The 22,722-nt window shown below is 33.8% G+C and overlaps 1 protein-coding gene across 3 annotated transcripts in view; it reads left to right on the forward strand.

Moving 5' to 3' along the window:
- The window catches only part of LRRIQ1 (leucine rich repeats and IQ motif containing 1), a 304,399-nt gene that overhangs the window by 253,759 nt on the left and 27,918 nt on the right, over nucleotides 1-22,722 (forward strand). For all 3 annotated transcript variants that reach the window (XM_082351784.1, XM_082351783.1, XM_082351785.1), the window contains 2 exons: nucleotides 16,143-16,272; nucleotides 19,096-19,156. In XM_082351784.1, coding sequence (XP_082207910.1) covers nucleotides 16,143-16,272; nucleotides 19,096-19,156 — 191 coding nt within the window. The remainder of the gene's footprint in view (nucleotides 1-16,142; nucleotides 16,273-19,095; nucleotides 19,157-22,722) is intronic.

Consider the following 22,722-nt stretch of genomic DNA (forward strand, 5'->3'; position numbering starts at 1 on the left):
ATTTTGTCCTTATTCTGGTGAATTCCAGTTTGGCAGTAAATTTCTTTCATTCATACAAATTTCAGATCATTGAAGATATTTTACTCTCTTCTGCCTTCTCATGTTGCTCTTAAGACATTAGCTGTCAGTTTAACTGCAACTTTGTTGAAGATAACCTGGCTGCTTTTTTTCTCATTACTTTAAGATTTTCTTTTTTCTGCTGTAAATAATTTTATTCTTATGAGTCTAGCTGTGGATTTCTTTTAAAATTTATCCTGTTTATGATTTACTCACCTTCTTGAATCTATGGGTTGATGTCTTTCATCCAGTTCAAGAAATATTTCAGTCATTATCTTGGATATTGCCAATGCCTCATGCTATCTTGCCAATCCTCCTAGAACTCCAATTAAACATAACTTAAATTTTCTCTAGCTTTCTCTATATATTTTTATTTTTAAAATGTTTCATCTCTTTGCTCCTCTGCACTAGATTCTAGATAATGCCTTCTCACATATTTCCAAGTTCATTATTTCTTCAGCTTTGTCTGATCTGCAAGTAAACCCGCATTATAGATTTTAATTTCGATTATTTTGTTTTTCATTTCTAAAATTTATATTTGCTTACCTCAAATCTGCCTCCCCTGCGTTTTTCCAGAGATGATGTTTTCAGTTCTGCCAGGTATATAGAGGTGCTATCAGATTGGGATCATGTTACAATAAATTCACATCTTAAGATTACTTTTTAAATTATATTCTGAATTTATGGTTTGTCTTAGCAGAAGAACTGATTTATCCCTCTCTATTTCCCCAAATGGAAGTTCTGTATCATTTTTAGCCCTTCAACTCTTTCATTATTTCTGTCCAAATTTACTTCTGTATTCCAATATCATAAAACTCACATAGCCCTTTACTGCCCAGAAGTATTTCTGTACTTTGTTTCACCAATATTACCTTTCATTTCCCTTCTATGTACTTACTATAAGCATCTTTCCTAAAGCCAAGGGATCATATACTACTGAAAGATTTTCAATATATGGAAAAGAAATAGTAACCAGAGTTGTCTTTCAATTTATTTTACTATTTGGAATATATGTTACTAAAACATTGCCTATCATTTTTGAATGATACAAATTTAATATAACTTGGTGTGGTGGAGAGAGAATTGAATTAAGAAGCAGAAAATTTGGTCATTACCACTTTAAATCTCAGTTTTATCAGTTGTAAAATGGGAATGATACATGTCTTGCCAATCTGTGAAGCAAAATTATGAAATCAGCGACTTCCCTGGTGATCCGGTGGTTAAGACTTTGCCTTCCAGTGCAGGGGGCACGGGTCGATCCGTGGTCAGGGAGCTAAGATCCCACATGCCTTGTGGGCAAAAACCAAAACATAAAACAGAAGCAGTATTGTAACAAATTCCATAAAGACTTTAAAAAATGGTCCACATCCGGGACTTCCCTGGTAGCACAGTGGTTAAGAATCTGCCTGCCAATGCAGGGGACATGGGTTCGAGCCCTGGTCCGGGAAGATCCCATATGCCACGGAGCAACTAAGCCTGTGTGCCACAACTACTGAAGCCCGTGTGCCTAGAGCCTGTGCTCCACAGCAAGGGAAGCCACTGCAATGAAAAGCCCACGCACTGCAGTGAAGAGTAGCCCCCATTCACCACAACTAAAGAAAGCCTGTGCACAGCAATGAAGACCAAACGCAGCCATAAATAAATAAATAAATTTATTTTTAAAAAAAAAAAAAGGTCCACATCAAAACCAAATCTTTAAAAAAAATTATGAAATCATTTGAGCACGGTAAATAAAAAGACTACCATTTTCTTGTTTCTGGTGGACACAAACCTTTGAAATGGCAATTTTGATATTTGATCCAAGGTCTGCATGATTTCAAGACTTTTTTTCTCTCTCTGCTTTAGAAAATGACATGTTTCTTGGCATAAGGATTATTTGTGCTTATTCACATAACACTTGTCCTAAAATCATAGCCACAACCAGGCAAATTTGACACATTTTTAGTCCTAGAATGTTGTAAGTTAGTATTCCTTAAAACTACTGTATAGCTAATAAACAATAATTACACACCTGTGGTTACTAACAGCATTCCCACAAAATGAGTCAATCAAAAAGATGGGATAAAGTACACACACGCTTAAACAACAGTTCATAAAGCAAGAATGATTCATTGTATAGTTATATGTGCCCATTATTGGTATTTCATTTTTTTAAGTTGCAAAATTAAAGTTTTTCTATGTCAAGAACTCTGAGAGCTTGAGATTTGATCCTACTTTCAGGTAGAAAGGTAGCCTGACATTATTTTATGAATGCTGGCAGAAGATACAAGACTCCTAGGTTAGGGACAAAGGGCTTTATTATTTACAGCATAGCAAGCAGCCTGAGCACTAGAATATTTGTGTTGGTTCCCTTAGCCCCTCAATTTCCACAGGACTTAACATGTAGGAGTCCAGGTGGATACTGAGGTAGGTTTGTGTCTCAGTTGAGAAACTCCAAGCTTAGGAAGCTCAAATACTTTATAACGGGTTGTAAATTAACTTGCATTTTGTACTGATGAGAAAACATTATCTTTTACTGGACAGCTAACAAATCTGCCCTTTGCTTCAAAGGAGACACTATCTCATCTTATAAAGCTGTTTGGTATACAAAAGGTTTTGAAAAAATAGTCTGGAACAAAAGGCTAGTTAGTGCCACACTTCTGGATGTTCAGAAATGGAGAACTGTGTCACAACACTACCACCTGGTCAGTTTTGAATGTGAAACCAATGACTTACTTCTCCTTTCCTTCTATCAGAATTCAGACTAAAGCAACCATATAGTAATGGTTAAACTAACTAACTATTATGTCCTACTTACTGTCTATGATTGTGAGTGTTCAACTTGTAAAAATTTTCTCTTTATAAAATTGTTTTCTTAATTTGAAAAGTAAATTCAAAAACTAAGCCAAACCATTTACATTTAAGTTTAAAAGAAGAAGACAAAAAAGGGGGAAAAAATCAGATTTCTACTATCTTTTAGGTCAAAATATGCTGTTTTATAATTCTTTTGTAGCACAGAAGCACATGTAGCTAAAAATTAGTTTTTTAGAGAGCATAGACAAAAAATATGCTTTAAATAGTCATAAATTTATTCTTCAAATGTGTGAAAAAGCTACTCTTCATAAAGCATTTACTGTAGGTAGAGTACAGCATTATAGAACACTGTGTTTTTTGACCAATTCATACATCATTTCCTATGGCTAGAAGGTCTATTGTTCTTTTTTATTCCCATAATTTAACATCTGAATAGGTTTAGTAGAAATTTACAAATTCCTCTGAGACCAAATATGGAAAATTTTATCTCAAAATTATTCCTTATTTTCCAAAAGTTATCCACAAGAGAAAAATAAATTCTGTGTTATTTATTACAGCTGGTATATTAAGAACATTTTAAATGTCATTTATTTCCATATTCAGAATCTGACATTAAGGGGAATTTCATGGGAAAATATGGCTTCTTGATGAAATGGAAACACTGTGGGCTTTGGACTCAGCCAAACGAAGGTTCAAAGTCATACTACTCTTACATAAGCTCAAAACTTTTGTTTCATTCTCCAGAAAAATGGGGATAATTATTGTTTTCTTCCAAGGATATTGTAAAGACACAATGAGATATATAAGGTCTCTCAAGAGTATTCTGGTTGCTCAACAAATTGCATTCTATCCTCTTTTCTCCTGAGGCAGCCACCTCAAAATATTAAGAATATATCTTAGACATCAATTTCTTAGGTATAGATATTTACTAGAACTCTTTATCATATTGTTTTTTTTTACTAGCCTAAGGATAAGGTATTAGTCTTTATGTATTTACTATAGCTACACTCAGAGATAAACTCACAAAGGAAAATGCATTTCTTTCATAATAAAAACACAACCTTTTTTTAAGTGAGAAAACTGAAATTCAGAAAAGTTAAGTGATTTACCAAGGATGCAACAGCTAGTTAGCGACAAATCAAGAACCTTCTGCTAAGTCTTATTCTTGTGCCCTATTCACTATATTGCTAGTACTAAGCAACCAGTGAGTTTAGAGTTGTTTGAGACCACAGCTGAGTGCTTTCCATGTTCATAGGAGTTAAGAATGCCCACTAACATATTCTTCTGAGTTATAGAGCCAGAAGACAGAAAGAATTTCTTAAGTCTCTACAGAAAAATGCCAGTACTTTTGGTCATGTGAATCCTGAGTAAATCTCAGGTTTATAACATTAGGTAACAATCTAAAATAGTGTGTGTTGTTTTTCGGAAATTAATAGCTAATTTCATAAATAATGCATAATGACAGTAAACCAGGTTCACTAATTTTTTTCTTCAATCAAATTTTATGTTTACTACATCTACTGAGTTACTAATATCGGTTATAGTTCAGTTTTATGATTTTATCAATCGTATTTCTTTTTTTAAATAAATGTATTTATTTATTGGCTGCGTTGGGTCTTCATTGCTGCGCGTGGACTTTCTCTAGTTGCAGCGAGCAGGGACTACTCTTCTTTGCAGTGTGCAGCTTCTCATTGCGGTGGCTTCTCTTGTTGCGGAGCACGGGCTCTAGGCACGCGGGCTTCAGTAGTTGTGACACATGGGCTCAGTAGTTGTGGCTCATGGGCTCTAGAGTGCAGGCTCAGTAGTTGTGGCATACGGGCTTAGTTGCGCGGCATGTGGGATCTTCCCGAACCAGGGCTCGAACCCGTGTCCCCTAAATTGGCAGGTGTATTCTTAACCACTGCGCCACCAGGGAAGCCCTATCAATTATATTTCATTTCTAGAATTGCTACCCATGTTTTTGAAAACTTCCTAATTTTACTAGTCTCTTATTGCTTTAATGCCATTTAAGATCTATTTTTAGGTATACAGATACATAATATTTTGTGTATTTTATCAAATTAAAGATGCTTATTTTTTATTCTATATCTGATAAATCCACTACCTTCATGATTCAATGGGCCGATTTTATGGTTTGTTTTTTCTGTTGATTCTCACTCTAATGGCTTATTTCCCAAGGTGTTTAGTGACTTTTGTTATTGTTTTAATTAGTTTGTGTTGTTTAGATCTGTATTAATGGGAATTTTTAGAGGTGTGAGTTTAACCTATCCAACTCAGAAAGATTTTTGACTACTTCAGCCAGTTACTAGGGGGCACATTCCCCCTTAGCCTGGAGAGATAACTCGTAAGCAGTCACTTGCTACACCTATATATTTTCTTTTTGTAATTTTTCAGCAATATTTTTAATTTTATTTTCAATAAAAAGTATATATATTTAAAGTGTACAGCCTGATGACTTGGTATACATATGTAGAGAAAAATGATTATAAAGCCAAACTAACTAAAGTGTCATATCCTCACATAGTTATCATTTTGTGTGTGTGTGATGAGAGCACGTGAGAGATTTCCTCTTTTAGCAAGTTTTCAGTATTCAATGCAATATTTTTAACTATAGTTATCATGCTGTACAATAGCTCTCTAGACTCATTCATCCTTATATTTGTGTTTTCTTGTCATTTCTCACTTCTGAGGATTTCTCTACCTTTTTTACCAGCTCAAACTTTCATTTTAAAATACTTTCTGGAGCATTGATGTTACCTAACTTCAAGACTTACTATAAGCCACATTAACCAAGACAGTGTGGTAGTGGCAAAAGAATATACAAATAGATCAATGAAATAGATAGACAGGTGAGAAATAGACCCACACAAATATAGTGAACTGATCTTTGATTAAAAAAAACAAAGGCAATACAATGGAGAAAAGATAAGTCCGTTCCAACTCTTGGTGCTAGAACAACTGGACTTCCACATGCAAAAATTAAAAGAAAAAAAAAAAAGAGTAAGAATCTAAACACAGACCTTATACTTTCACAAAAATGAACTCAAAATGGATCATAGACCTAAATGCAAAACTCAAAACTAAAAATTCCTAGGAGATAACGTATTAGAAAATCTAGGTGACCCTGGATTTGGTGATGAACATTTAGATATAATATCAAAAGCATGATGCAGGAAATAAATAATTAAAACCTTCTGCTCTGTGAAAGACACTATCAAAAGCATGAGAGGGCAAGGCACAGACTGGGAGAAAGTATCTGCAAAAGATACCTGATAAAGGACAGTTATCCAAAATATAGCAAAAACTCTTAAAACTCAACAATAAGAAAACAACCAACCTGGTTTTAAAAATGGATAAAAAACATTAAAACAACGCTGAGATAGCACTACACACCTATTAGAATGGCCTAGGTCCAGAGCACTGACAACACCAAGGAAGATACACAAATTCATGAAGCATTCCATATTTTGCTTTTCTTTCTAATGTTCATGAATGACAAAACTAAGGCTCTGATAAGGGAGGTGACTCACCAAATTGAGGGCCCTTCCCACTTTAAACCCCACCCACAATTCCTCTTCTACAAAAAATAAAAGAGCTCCACAAATCAATATTTATCTAAATAGTTTAAAGTTAAAAGTTAATTTTGTAGGGAAGTCCTATAATTACTACCTTGACTTCTTTCTCCACTAGACTGTGAGTAGAGCAGTAATGCTTTTCATGAATGGAGGCCCTGATTCATTTACAAATGCAGTTCTGCTACATAAAGTTCTATCTTTCTTGGGTAATATAATAAAAGATAAAAATTTTTCATTAATGAGTATCCACTTAGAAGACTCTTAAGTCTTCAGCAGGCTATGGGATACTTGCTTAAATTATTACCAATGAAAAACAATAAGTCTGGGGCCAGGTTTATTAGTCTCTGATATGTTGTTACTCAAATTGTGAAAGAAAATTATTTTTACTTACATTTACTTATTTTTTTATAATCAAGCAATACTTTAATTATTCAGTGTTTCGTATGATGTTATCTCTACCTGTAACAGAAGTGTATCTGTATTCTTAAGTTTGGCAAATACAGAAATCATCAGATGCAGAAAATTAATAAGTAATCAATGAGAAATATATAGGAATGTATAAACATATACATTATGAGCATTTCTGTTTTATAGCTATTCAAAAACAATGATTACAATGATAAAAGTGTCTAATTGGGTTCATCAAGCCTCTATCATTAATGTACCAATGTAATACCACTTATTGGCTTCTTTTGAAATAAAACTAGTAAAGAAAATTAATCACCTACTTGGCCTCAATTAATAAATATACATGAATTAGAGATGTCTTTTTAACCAAAGAGTAGAAACTTTTAGATACAACAGGGAGCTGAAGTCTAAACTATACCAAAAAAACAAACAAACAAAAAAACAAAACACAGGTGGCAGTAATATTTATGCGGCCATTATAACCATATTATTTTGAAAGCCAACCTACTTACATCATCAGTTTCTCCATTATTCTATTGGGTGGGCCCTAGTTTGGATGACCTACTACATTAACACTCCCTGAGGGAGTCTAGGTTGGATAGAGGAATATTCTCCAAGGATAATTAAATTGAGAGAGTGAAACAGAAGAGAATCATGTCAATGGAGCCTCCTTCATGGTTATTACTGAGCAACTGCTAAAAATTATTTGAAATAACTTCAAATCAATTAGAACTGTGTACACTTCTTATCTTTTGGAAATTAATTCTTCTGTATTAAAGACACACTAAAATCCTCATATATTATGAAATAAATACATTTAAAAAAATACCTGAAGCAGATTTAGAATTCTGGGAAGGAGGACTTCCTGGACTCCCCCAGAAAATTTTTCTATCTAATTTTGTGGTTAATCCTGGAATCTTCCCCTCCTGACAGTGACCCCCTGAAACCTTGATTTTAGCCTAGATTTAGAAACTTCTACAGCTAGTCCCACCTCCAGGGTAGGTAAGTCTTAGCCTGTGATAACTGAGATAGCATTAAAGCTATGCATAATGGAGCTCATTTCACTTTAAAAAAAAGAAAAGAAAAATGGCTACAGTTATTAAATCCATACTAAATGTGCAGCATTATATGTGTTCTATTATTTTATATTGTTAATATATCCGTTTTAAGAGGAGAAAACTGAGGCAGAGAGGGGGTAATTTGCCCAACATGACACAGTAAGTGAAAAGTCAACTTACTATGTGCTAATTAGTTGCTAGGCAGATAGAAAGATGAATAATGTATAGCTTTCCTTTATAGGCTGAATTAATTTATTCTATAATTATTTTCTTATATGTCACAAATCAAGGGCCTCGTCTAGTGAAAAGCTCAGTGGTGTGCCTGATTCATGAGAAGCAGTGGAAAGCAATCTTAGACAATGGCTATCTGGTAGTTCTTAAAACAGTGTCCTGTTGATACTTTTATTAGTATTACTTAGAAATGGGTAATTCTGCCGAAACCATGGCAGAGAAGGATCAGTATTACCAACTTTCCCTTTTACCTCAGGCTCCAATAGCGTTTAGCACCACCCTGTTACAGATTCTGTCATTTAAAACTTTGATATTTTGTTCATCATGGATTTTTGCATTAATTTTGCTTTTAAAATATTACATTAAAATATTATTTATCTTGATTACTGATTTTTTTTGGCACTCCCTTAAATTTTGTGCTAAGGCAAGTACCTCATTTACCCCACTTGCCTTATCCTAGTCTCAGCCCTGGTTGACAGCAAACATGGAGACACACCATACATGAACAAGCCTGCTATTTTCTTGAGTTATGTGGCTGTCACAGGAGAAACCAAAGAACCACTCTTTATGTAGTAGTTGGTACTCCTCTATAAAGACATTAATGAGGAGATACAGCTCAACTGAACAATACAATTGGGAAAACATATCCTTTCAGGTAGAAGTATACATAAATACAGAAGGCTTATAACTGTTTAATAAGCACAACTAAAAGAATGTAAATGTAAAAGAATGATTCTGTTATTCCAGAGGGATTTGCTTAAAGCTAGCAATTCCATAGTATTGAAAGTTATGTCTTACAAAATCCATGTATTTTAAAATGTATAATTTAGTAACTCACTTTTGTTTTTCTTTGCTTTCGTAAGGGTCATTCATACACTTTATGTATTACCCAACACCCCCCAAACAGATGAATTTTGAAAATTCAAATGTCAGAAACTAGCAAGTATTTTTTATTCTAGTACTTTTTTTTTTAACCCTCTTTGCCATAAAATTTAGTGAAATATGTAAAGGAGTGATTAGAGCTGCAGTTAGTCTTTGACCTTTACATATAGTTTGGCTCTGTTCCCCAAATTTCTGTTTTTAAACTCTTGTACCAACAGTCCTCTTCTTTATTCATACAGTAATTTTTCTTTAGTGATCAATTACATACATATTTAAGTATATTTTAAAAGAATAGAAATGTTGCTTGTCATACACAAATGGCTCTTAGAGAGTTATTGGTTTCATGCCAGTGCTGTCAACTTTCCAACAACAGATTGGATTGGTTAAGAAAGAAGCCATAAACAGCCTATCAACAAGTATTTATACAGATGTTAATGAATTTAAAATTCTGTTAGTATAACATTTATGCCAAACTCCAATTTTATTTGTCCTTTATTGTGAGATATGATGCAATAACTTCTTTTAATAAACACATTCAGACCACTTACACTTTATAATGTAAATCATATTTTTACTATTCCCAGCATAAGATACATAGAATCAGCCATTTATCAAAGTTACCAAAAATATTTCCGTCGCATGAAGCATTTTGCTCAGTATGCAACCACGTCCTTCAAAAGCTTTTGGTAAAGAAATGAACTCATCTCCATCCATGAAACCAAGAGTATTTTGTTACTATATTACTGAGAAAAGCCATTAAGAGAAAAGAAAATAGTCATGGGAAAGTCATTATATGTATTAAAAATATAAATAATTAGCTTCTTTTTGTGTGCCCCAAATGATAATTGAATCCTAACCTCCCTCTGTAAATTTAGAAAACTGATTAATTTGAGGCATATGAGTTTAATGAACACTTATTTTGCTTTTCATGAAGAAAAAAAATATTTCTATTAATTTAAAAAAGACTTCATTTCTTTTTAAAAAAAAAAATTTATTTATTTATTTTTGGCTGCATTGGGTCTTCATTGTTGCACGCGGGCTTTCTCTAGTTGTGGCAAGCGGGGGCTACTCTTTTTTTTTTTTTCCTTTGAATTTTATTTTATTTTTTTATACAGCAGGTTCTTATTAGTTATCAATTTTATACATATTAGTATATATATGTCAGTCCCAATCTCTCAATTCATCCCACCCCCCCACCCCACCCACCCCACCCCACGGGGGCTACTCTTCGTTGCAGTGCGCAGGCTTCTCATTGCGGTGACTTCTCTTGTTGTGGAGCATGGACTGCAGGAGTGTGGGATTCAGTAGTTGTGGCTCGTGGGCTCTAGAGCGCAGGCTCAGTAGTTGTGGCACACGGGCTTATTTGCTCCACGGCATGTGGGATCTTCCTGGATGAGGGCTCGAACCTGTGTCCACTGCATTGGCAGGCGGATTCTTAACCACTCTGCCACCATGGAAGCCCCCAAGACTTCATTTCTTTTGGAGAACTTCTTAAAGCTGAACTGCTTTCTTCTAGGATTGTGTACATTGTCAACGTTTTATTTATAAAGTAGCTATACACACACACACACACACACACACACATACATATTGTTTTTAATTTACTACCTTTGGTTGTCAATTTTTATCCCAATCTAATTCTGACTTTCAGAGCTGAAGTTTCTATTATAATAATTAAGTTAATCACATTTAGACATGTGTTATTCTCCACAATGCACAGGTTCATCTACATGCTAAAAATCTAAATTGCAACTCTATATTTCTCAGAGAACATTAATCAACTATGACAATCACTCTGTAATTTTACCAATATTTGTTGAGCACCATCCTACTATGTATCACTTAAAAAGTGTATATTCTAGTAGGCAAAACAGACACATGAATAGGTAAGTAAAGTATAATGTAATAAATGCTATCATCGGGTCTCTATATTATCCCTTGAAGGGCATCTCTAACCTAATTTGGATAAGGAATGGAAGTGTTCAAAGATCAGGAGCTTACCCCAAAGAATGTAATTTCTAAACTAAGACCTGAAGACCTGAAGTGAGAACACCATTGATAAAGTGGATAATCCCAAACACAATGTCTATAGGCAAAAAAGATCATTTTGAGTAATTATAATACATCTGGGTGATTGAGGCAGGAACTTAATAGATGTATCTGAAGGTATAAGGAAGGCCTGTATGCTATGCAAAATGTTTTGAACATTATCCAAAGATAGTAGAGAACCAAGAGTTCAACCTCTGAAAGAGCAAACTAGATGTGTACTTTAGCAAGACCATTTGCAGTATGGAGATATATAAGTGGGAACAAGGCCAAATGGAAAAAGACCAGTGAGAAGGCTGTTACAGTAACTAAGAAGAGATGATAGTAGCCTGAATTTAAATAGTCACAATGCAAATACCAGAAATTTGACGGAATGAAAAGAATTTAGAAGGTAAAATCTGCAGCTGAAGGGTGAGGAAGAATGCTGGTTCAGTACAACACTCTGGTTTCTGAATTTTACATTGACGATGATGGTAGAATTATAGGAACTTAGAAAAGGTGGGATAATACATGAGTTCAACTTTTTACATATTCTGTTTAAATTATCTGTAGGATACCAAAATGGAGAGATTTTGGATGGATACATTTCAGAAGGAGATAAGGAAAGTGATTGAAGAACTTGAATGAATATCCTCTTACAGGAAGATTATAACCAAGGAATAAGATAGGGCCAGGATAGTACCCCAGAGAAGAATCCTGAGAGTGGAAGAGATAGCAAAGGAAGATGAGCCCTTGAAGGAAACTGGGGTTTAGACAAAAGGGCAGAGAAAAACCAGATAAGTAGAATTAAACAAGACTCAGAGGAAATAATCCTTTTAAGAAGGAAGACGTGAACAATGTATAATATTACAGAGGAGTCAGTAAGAATTTCAAAAAGTCCCAAAGATTTAGCAGTACTAACGATCTCGGTGTGAACGGTTCCAATGAAATGGTGTGGGGAGGAAGCCATATTGCAGTGAGCTGAAGCACGAATGTCAGTAGGTCAACAGAGACTCTCACTCACTCCTGTTCAAAACGAGGGCAGTGGGGATGAAAGGAGGAGCCAGGTATTACTGAGATACCCAGCAGGGAGACTAGACCCAGTTTCTGGATTAGACGTCATTACATAAGGAATGAGCAGCCAAGGTTTACTCCAGAATATCTGGTCTGAATGACTTGGGAATTCAGGAGAAAAACCAGACTTAGTAGGATGATAATGATAAAATCAAGTTGTGATTCTGAAGTTCAGCTGGATCTGAGAACAGGAATAAGATAGAGGTTGGTGATATCTAGTTCTCTAAGCTGCCAGCCTCCTGAGGCAATAAACAGTGCATATCTAATTGACTGGCATCAAAAGCCAGCCCAATACCAGGCATGGGGTGTGGTGGTGGACAGCAGGGGTGCGGGTGCTCCTAGATACTTGCAGAATGACAAGCATCAACATCTGAAGGAACACAAATATAAAGGAGCCTGAAAGGAAGCACTCAAAGTCTGATGTTCCAAAGTCCTGCAGAGAAGAGAGTTCTAAGACAAAGAAAATGTTCTGTGTAGTTGAATTCAGCAGAGAGGCCAATGAAGATAAGGAATAAATGTGTTTAGCAGATAAGATGGTTTAAGACCCTCATAGTAAGGACAGTTTCAATTTGACAAAATCAGATTGCAATAAATTAAGGAGGAAATGTAAAGGAAAGACTGAGAGAGTAGATTCCTCTTAAAAGAATTCTGTTAACAACCGGTATCTTTTAGTGTGAAAGACGAAATATTAGAAGAGTATAGAATTTGTCCCTGAAATCTTATGTGTCATTTTATATAAGTTTATCAAATCGGGAGATACAAACCTATAAATTATGAGACGAAAATTGTTTATAGTTTAGAAAATATTTAGCAAGTAGATAAATTTGGATACCTAGAGAAGAAAATATTTGCACCAGTGATAACAGATAAAGGATTATGAATGTCAGTTGAAAACAAAAATAGAAATACTAGAATCCAGCATATAATTGGGGAGAACAAGAAAGATATTTTACACTTTATGACCTATAATTGGTAAATAATCATATGGAATCACTTTCAATCTCACTAGCAGTAGAGACATATAAATTAAAATCATATTAGACAATATTTTTCTCAAATTATCAACAGCTTTAAAATATTTAATATCCCAATGTTGACTAGGGGCTTAGTGAAATGAATAACCTCATATAGCAGATGGTAAATTGGTGAAAGGTTTTAAAACTATTTGACAATATAGATTATATTGTGTTCCTCGAAATATTTATAACTTCAGACATGTTATCTTTAATTCCATCTGAAAAAGTGGATTAATTAAATAGAGTAATTAAAAACCTTCATGTAACAAGTTAGTACCTCACAGTGTATAACCCCTAAAAGTATTTTCAGGATGAGATTTCCATTACATAGAATGCATTTGTTATAGTACTAACTGAAAAGTAGAATGTATAGGATACATACAATTGTATGTAAACGAAAAACAAATCTATGAACAAAAGAACTAAAAGAAAATGCCTTAAAAGTGTTATCCAGTTGTTGTCTTCGAATAGTGGGGCTTTCTGTGGATTTTCTTTTCTTTGACTTTTTAGTTTTCAGTATTTTTTAAATCATCTACTATGAAAACGTATTATTTTTATAATAAAAAGTTTAACAATTTGTTTAAATAAAATTATTAAAATGTGTTATTTGAAGTAAAGCAGCATATATAGACTGTAGTAACTAGGGGAGAGCAGGAATCAAAAGGAGACTTTTTTCTTAGGTTGATGGTACGAGAAATTTATGAAGACCCAGAGAAGTAGGAAAGAGCAGTAGATAGGCAGTAGCTTCGAGTTTTGCAGACCAAATGATGCTTCTTCTAAAACCAAGAGGATTTATTGGGGAGCCTGAGTAGAAAGTGATAAGCATCTGTTAAGTAATCCGGGTCACCATCATTCTTCCTACACAAGATGCTAAAAGCAAGCTTCAAGGAGTAAATACTACTTTCTCCTCAGTGACAGGGGTAATCCTAAAATGGTTTAGCAAAAATCATTTGCCAGAATCATTTCCTCCAGCATTTGAATGGCAATATTTTTGAATACATCCAACCAATATCACCACTATGCTAGTTCTCTTTTTTACACTGAACTCATGCCAATCTACCAATCTATGCCTTCAGATTAAAAGGGTTAATATGAATTGGACCCTTACAGTGAAATCTCTAATCTTTACCCAGGGATTGTTATTTAGAACCTTGGCTGAGTTCTGATGTAAAACCACTTAGGGTTTATGGAGTGTTATTGTACAGTTGAGGAAAACTTTTCAGAATGAACACTTTAAAAAGGGACTATTGCAAGTATATGTCACTTTTTTAAAACAGAAAGACGTAGAGATAATTTTTATTTTCAGCTAAAAGTACACTTGCTACAAAACGATTCTCTACATATCAAGAGTAGGTAAGTTTCCAGTCGTGGGTTCAATTGATTATCAGGGTCACTGATTCCTCACTACTATCTGTCATTGTACTCATGGGTTCACCATTTGGTCTAGTCAACCAAGAAAGGCAGATAAAAGGCTGGGACTCTGCTGGCGAAGAGACTTAATGCTTAATGCAGTGTGGGTGTAGCAACCCCAAATCTTCCCTTTGTTTGAGTCTTTTTTATAGTTTCTTTGTAAGGAAGGCCATTTATCAAAATGGTGTCTGCTCATGGATGCAGTGGTCAGCCCTTGAAAGTGAAGTAATTGTTCATTCAATACAGCAACTATGGAGGGATTGGCTTAAACTCAAGAAGAAGGGGTGTGACCATTTTAGAAACATAAGGTGGCACAAGAAGTTAACAGGAAGTTAACTTCACTAAGTAACATAATTTAGAGAAAAAAAATCTTGATTTGTAGCTTTCCTGAGAACTGGCTCCAGTATCTCTTTGGACTGAAAACTAGAGTCATTTCACTAATACAACAGTAACTTTTATGGAATAAAAAGACATGATGAATGTACCATCCTCAACATATTCAGAAAGACAGATGCTAAATGTGTGTATACATGTGTGATGTGTCTCTGTACAGCACCAAGCATTCAAAATAGGCTTTGCACCATGCTCCATTTGTTTTCCAAACAACTTGCAAATATAAAATGACTTTCTATGTACGAAGATCTATAGTGAAAGAATAATTCCAATTAATAAATTGACATTTTAAACATCAGGTTTTAAATTATAGAATTCTTGTGAGTTTGATTACCATGAGTTAGTTTCAAGAGGTACCTTCTCTGGTGTACTGTCAGTCAAGCCTACAATGCTAACAAGTCCCTAAGCATGGTGATGGCACCAAAAAAGAAGCAGTCTAAAAACTCAAGAGAAGTGCTCTAAAACAACAGGTCTTCATTGTAACTCAAATGCATGACATTGATGTAGCAACAATGTCTGCAGGGATTTTTTCTGAAAAATACAAACATATATATAGTAAATTTAAATGTGAATATAACGGTCAGATTTTTCTTTTTCTTTCATTTTCTTACTATTTTATTTTTCTTTATGTTTGTTATCTTGTGTTCTTACCTTGTATAATTTCTCCTCTTGCATATTCTCTATACCCATCTTCACTGTTACGCTTTCCCCCCTCCATCTTTGAAATCACTGTTATGGCATTAGCACAGGTTTCCTAAACCAAATATAAATGATATCCTAACTTAAGTATTATACTAGCTTACACAAACCAAGCTTAGTTTTACATAGAATTAAAATTCTGTTTTGAAAATCCTCAATATAATTTATAAATTCTACATATGGATAAGATAGCATGAGAACAATTAGACTTTAAATTCCGTCTACCAAAAATAATTATTTGTATTTTCTAAAACACTAAAAAACAAGCCCTATAAAATGTAGGTTGCACTAAAACAACTCCTTTATTTTTCAATATAGTTGGGTTTGAAACTCAAGTTGGAAAAGCACTTAATCTATAAGTGACTGACATTATTTCTCTTGCAGATGATTTAGCTCCCATGAATTAAATTGTCTTGTTTTTCTTTTTTTTCTTGTGATAAAATTGTTAGCCTAGACTGAACTGCTTGGCCAAAATTTGATCTCTTTAAATAACAAATAAAATTTCCATATTTTTTCCCTAGGTAAGGAAGAAGAATTTATGTATAAGGATACCACTGCAAATGAAAAATTAGAAAGGAATAAAGAATATACATACCAATGGCTTCATACACAGGTTGGGCTTCATGAAACTAGTTCCAGAAACATGAAATGGTGAGGTCATTTCCTTTAAATTAGATTTTTGTATTGCAAATACATCTTGAAAACTGAAACCTAGGTTAATTGTGCTAAAACAAACATGACTTTATATAGCCAAAGGCCAATACTCTACATTGCCAGGTTATAAATGGCCTCTTATGTAGAATAGATTTGATCGTTCTTTATATTTTTCACCATAAAATATTCAAGAGCTTAGTTTCTGTATTGCTTAAAACCAACACAAATGATTGATGGTGATGATGAACCACACAAATAATTCTACTTTATAAAGTAAAATGCGTGGTATCAATTAACTGTTTATAAATATCATATGTATTGGAGGTTATAGTATTTTATTTTATGTTATTTTTGTTATCATTTATGTTTGGCAGTTCAAATTATAATTCAACCCTTATGCTGCCACTTTACCAGTCATGTAACTGATTTTCAATGATGTCTCAATGCTTTAGTTTCCTCTTCTTTATAGTGAGATGATAATATCTTATCTCTCTACTTCACAATAGAAGTGAGCTCTCAAGGTTGAGGGTATCAAATGTTGATGTGCCTTAGCAGCAAACAAGGTGCCTTAAGCTTAATAGGTAATCAATAAATTTTTATTACATTAATGTATGTATTAGTTTTCTAGGGCTGCCATAACAAAATACCACAGATCATGTGGCTTTAAGAGCAGAGATGTATCGATATTTTCTCACAGTTCTGGAGGTTATAAGTCCAAGATGAAGGAGTCAGCAAGTTTGGTTTCTTTAGAGGTCAGTCTCCTTGGCTTACAGATGGCTACCTTCTCACTGTGTCCTCACATGACCATCCCTCCACCTATGTTATCTGTGTTTTAATCTCTTCTTACAAGGACACCAGTTATATTGGATTAGGGCCCACCCCTATGACCTCATTTTACCTTAAGTACCTCTTTAAAGGCCCTATCTTCACATAGTCATATTCTGAGGTATTGAAGATTAAGATCTGAACATATAAACTTTGAAGGAACAAAATTCAGCCCCAAAAATGTAACATAAAGCACTTATGTGCATAACCACTAAACCAAAGTTTTAAGGAAAAAGAAGTCTGGATATAATTTTTTTTTAATTAATTAATTAATTTTTGACTGTGTTGGGTCTTCGTTTTCTGCGCGAGGGCTTTCTCTAGTTGCGGCAAGCGGGGGTCACTCTTCATCGCGGTGCGCGGGCCTCTCACTATCACGGCCTCTCTTGTTGCGGAGCACAGGCTCCAGACGGGCAGGCTCAGCAGTTGTGGCTCACGGGCCCAGTTGCTCTGCGGCATGTGGGATCCTCCCAGACCGGGGCTCGAACCCATGTGCCCCGCACTGGCAGGCAGACTCCCAACCACTGCGCCACCAGGGAAGCCCCTGGATATAATATTTTGACATAAATTTTTAAAAATTGAAGTATAGTTGATTTACAATGTTGTGTTAGTTTCAGGTGTACAGCACATACATATTCTTTTTCACGTTCTTTTCTCTTATAGGTTATTACAAAATATTGAGTATAGTTCCCTGTGCTATACAGCTGACATAAATGTTTAAGCCTTTCATTTTAGCTACATATATCCACAAAACAGTAAAAAAAAAAAAAAAAAAGTGCTATTATAAGCATTTATTAAATATGTAAACCAGTATTGAATCTAAATGTAGATGACTCTTTGGAAATGTTTCCAGGGATTGTGGGTGATAACTATTTAAATGAGTAACAAACAAACAAATCTACAATTATGAGGGCTAAAACTTAATTTAGCAGAAAATTATAATGTGCAAAAATGCAACCTTTTTTAATAATATATACGAATGGAAACCTTTGTATGTAGTCAATTCTATCCATACAATTTCTTTAAAAACATGGAAAAGAAAGTGAAGAATGAAAGTGAAATTAAAACATTTCAAACTCTGGATTGTTATAGCCTATTTCATTGTGAGCAAAGAAAGTAGGAATAAAGTAATCAACATTTGAGAATTTTTTATTTTGCTAAGTATTCTAATTAATGCAAGCACAATTTATTTTATGTTGGTATTAATCAATTTAGCATAATTCATAACATGACATTCTTAGGACTATAAACAAATATAGTATAACCCATAGCTTACCATCTGTATTAACCAGGTGTAAGAGGTCTGGTTTAGAAATATAAAAGCATCTGTATAGATAATGTGAAAAATACAAGCAAAATGTTTCAGGATGTATTTTAGATATGCTTAAACATTTCACAACATCCCTTACTCCTAAATAAGTTATGTTTAAACATATACTGCAACAGGCAATTGTTGATGGATTTTCTGTTTTGAAAATATAATATAATATATAAAAGAAGATATAGGTAGTAATATTTTAAGAAAAATTGTTTTCAAAAACAGAAGTTCTTGAAAAGCCAAATATCAACAGAAGTTCATTGTGAGCATTAGTATAATGCCTTAAACATACCAGAGCTATTTTAAAAATAGGAAGTTTTGCCTTTCTTATAAGTAAGATATATAAGTACATGTAGTAAAATATTTATATTTTCTATAATTTATTAGCTATGGTTATTGGTACTTTCAGATTTTTGATCTGTGTATGTGTTTATGTTTGAGAAAGAAGGGTGGCATTAAAGTGTTGTTTAGAAATTCAAATTTCATGTCAAACTGAATTTTAAAATGACTATGAAAAGATGTAAATTTGTATGTATCTTTGCATGTCATCTAATTTAAGAAAACTATTATTTCCATTTTGTAAATTATTGATTTCTCCCAAACTTTTCATTGGGCATGTCTTCCATAATCTTCCTCTACATTTATATAATGATATGATTTCTGTTTTTGTCACTGTGCAGCAATCACTTCTTGCCTGAGTTAGATCCAGATGTACTTAATGGTGGAAGAGTTCAGCTTGTGGTAAGAAATGTGTTTAAAGTTCAGAAAAAATGTTGTGCACACCAGTACTCAATAAATGGCACTTTAAGATATGTCCATAAGTAGTGTAAATTATGAAAATACCACAACTGTATCTTTTTGGGATAATGTCAAAATGCTATGTATTAAAATAGTACCATGTTTTCTTGGCTTGTAATATAACTTTAAAATATGATATTACTTTAAAATATTAATTCTATATGGCAGATTTAAAAATATTAGCATGCTACCGTATTTTTAAAAATACTCTGGACAAGAAGTTGTATAATAACATTATTTTCTAGAATATTTTAAGAGTAGGATATTTGAGGGAAACAGCAAAGTACCTCACAACTCAGGAAATCAAACCAGATAAAAATTAGAAAGTAATTGTGAACTCAACCATTCTAAGTAATAAAGTGTAAATTATTGGAGCTCAGGACTTCCCTGGTGGTCCAGTGGTTAAGACTTCGTCTTCCAATCCAGGGGGTGCAGGTTTCTATCCCTGGTGCGGGAACTAAGAGCCCACATGCCTTGCGGCCAAAAAACCAAAACATAAAACAGAAGCAGTATTGTAACACATTCAATAAAGACTTAAAAAAAAATGGGCCACATCAAAAAAAAAATTATTTTTTAATTGTTGGAGCTTTAGGAACAACCAAGTTCTAACTTGGTCACCAGAGTGTAGACTCTAGACAGTATAACTAATGGGCATTGCAAAAGTCAATTGAACTATATAAATGCTATTAGAAGGAAGACTATAGTAACAGAAGGAGAATGGCCAATATGGAGTCTAGAGAAAGAATCCCCAAACAAGAAATTTTAAATGTGTTTCCAGAAATTTCCAGAGAAGAGGTTACCCTAACCAATGATGGAAGTGTGTGGCCTCCTTGGCAGGTGAAAATGGATGCATCAAGTGACCCTAACTTTATGACACCTTCCATTTATGTCAACTAGTAAATATTCCTTGCTCAGATTCTACATTCACCAAGAAAACTGATTATAATTTAACTTACCATGCAGAATTTAGTGTAAAAAGATAATGTATTCCCTAATGGGAACTAGTATTATCGTATCCAGAGCAGTTATTCATCATTCTCATGAATAACTCATTCAAGGAGTTTTCCTGAAAGAGGAGAAAAATTACGACAATAGCTAAAATTAGTGTGTTTATGAAAATATATAGAATCTATGTACATATTTGAAATAATCACTCAGCAAGTATTTTCTTGCATTTTAATAGAGATCCCTGTGGCAGAGTGACATGTAGATTACCCTAGGAAAATTGGTACTTCAGGCTATTAACACCCTACATGTTATTGACTAGCACTTTTGCACAGATTTTTGTGTGGCCACTTTGGAGCAAGAATGGGGAATATAAAAGTGCCAAGGAATGCCAGGATAAAGGAAGGGATATTACATTTAATTATTATACCTCTAAAAATGAATGAAAACAGATTGGGTAGATTACTAATCAAAATGGTTCTATGAGATTAATGCTCTGACATTAATCTCCTTCCTCCCTATCCCACTATATTATACTACCTACAAATGTATGGCAAATACATAGCAATGATAAATGGTTGTTTTTTAATATGCTGAAGAGGTACAGCTGAACACAAAACAAGGTAAGTATTAATAGTAGTAGAACAGACTCTTTTTTTTTGAGTCAAGACAGGGGGATGGAGCAAGGATTTATGCTAAAAGGATACTGGGGTAATTGAAGGCCAAGAGTGGAAATCATGCAGGGTGTTGGAGAATAAAAACACCCTACTAGTGGGGGAACTTGTACAGATAATTGCATAACTGAGACCAGGCCATAACTAAGAGGAAAATCTTAAAATTTTAAAAAGCTGCAACTGCTGCTACTATAAGATCCTCAAAGACATAAGAATAACACCCATAATAAAAGGACAGAAAATTATGGAACAAAAATGATCAAATTTTAATTAAAGGAGAGATGGATATGCAAATAAGCCTATTATAAATTCTGGAAATAAAAAATATCATTGAACTGAACCCTTGACTAGACATCATAGAATAGAGAATTAGTGAATTGAAAGTTTATTTACAAAGGAACAATAGATTGACAGCTAACATCATATCAGAACAAGGTATACCAAAAGACAATGGAGTTATTTCTTAATAATAGGGATGAATATAAATATCATCTAGAATATTCATCACTAACCTTCAAAAGTGAGGACAGTTAGACATAATCAAACACTCAAATGCTGGGCTTTGAGGAAGCTAATAAATAACCTCTCTGTCTTCCAAATGGGATTAAAGCATATTGTATGACAGACAGGAATGAGAAAAATGGAAACAAGATATTATTTTACTTACCTACAAATATATACTTCAGAAGGCATGTCATAGAGCTAGACAATTATATTGTTTATTAAATTTATCCCCCCAAACGCTAGCATTTTCCTGCAGAAGACAGTCATAGTTCAGGTTCTCCAGAAAACATACTCTGAGATTCTGATATTTGAAAGCAGGATGTTAATTGGGGAAGTCTTTCAGGAACAACTCCTTTGAGGGATGAAAAAAGCAGGATTGAGCAGAAGGAGAAGGTGAATTGCAATAGAGTTAAATGATAAATCTTAACATTAATATGTGCAAGGCCCCTACAATGATAACTATCAAACATTGCTTATAAAAAAATCAGAGATATATACCATATGCATGAATAGGAAGACTCAAATTGTAAGACGTCAGTTCTTTCCAAATGATCTATAAATTCAATAAACTTTTAGAAAGCTTTTTAGTAGAAATGGACAGATTTTTAAAATGGAATTTTAAATATGAAAATGCATAAGACCTAGAATAGTCAATGCACTCTTGAAAAGGAATAGTAAGGAGAGTCACACTATTTGATTTCAGGACTTGCTATACAACCCCAGTAATCAAGACTGTATGTTATGTTCATAAAGAAAAAAAAAATCAATCAATGGAAAAGAATAGAGAGTCCAGACGAATACCATACTTATAAAGTTAATTGATTTCCTTAAAGATACTAAAGCAATTAAAAAGAGGGAAAGAATAATTTTTTCAACAAATAGTGCCGGGCAACTGGACATCTACATGGAAAAAAGAAATGAATCTCGACTCCTACTTCACATCTTACTTAAAAATAAATTTGAGATGAATCATGGGCCTAAATGTAGAAGCTTAAATTGTAAAAATTCTCAAAGAAAACATAGTATGGTATTTTCAAAAACCTGAAGTAGGCAAAGATTTCTCAGATAAAAAAAGCATAATCAAAAAAAGAAAAAGGTAAATTGTACTTCATCAAATTTAAAAGCATTTGTACTTAGAAACAACATTCAGAAAATGAAAGGAAATGATAAGTCAAACCACATCCTAGGAGAAAAATTCATTCTCCCTCTTCCTCCCTCCCTTCCTCCCTACCCACTTCCTGTTTGTCTTCTTCACAGCCTTATTACAATCAATAATATAAGGACAGACACCCCAAGTTATAAAAAAAAAGTGGCAAAAGGTTTGAGAGATTTCACAAATGAAGATATTTGAATGGTTAATAAATACTTTAAGTTAAAACAACAATG

This window comes from Balaenoptera borealis (genome assembly GCF_965194805.1).
Source record: "Balaenoptera borealis genome assembly, chromosome: 13".
In the NCBI taxonomy this organism is placed as follows: domain Eukaryota; kingdom Metazoa; phylum Chordata; class Mammalia; order Artiodactyla; family Balaenopteridae; genus Balaenoptera; species Balaenoptera borealis.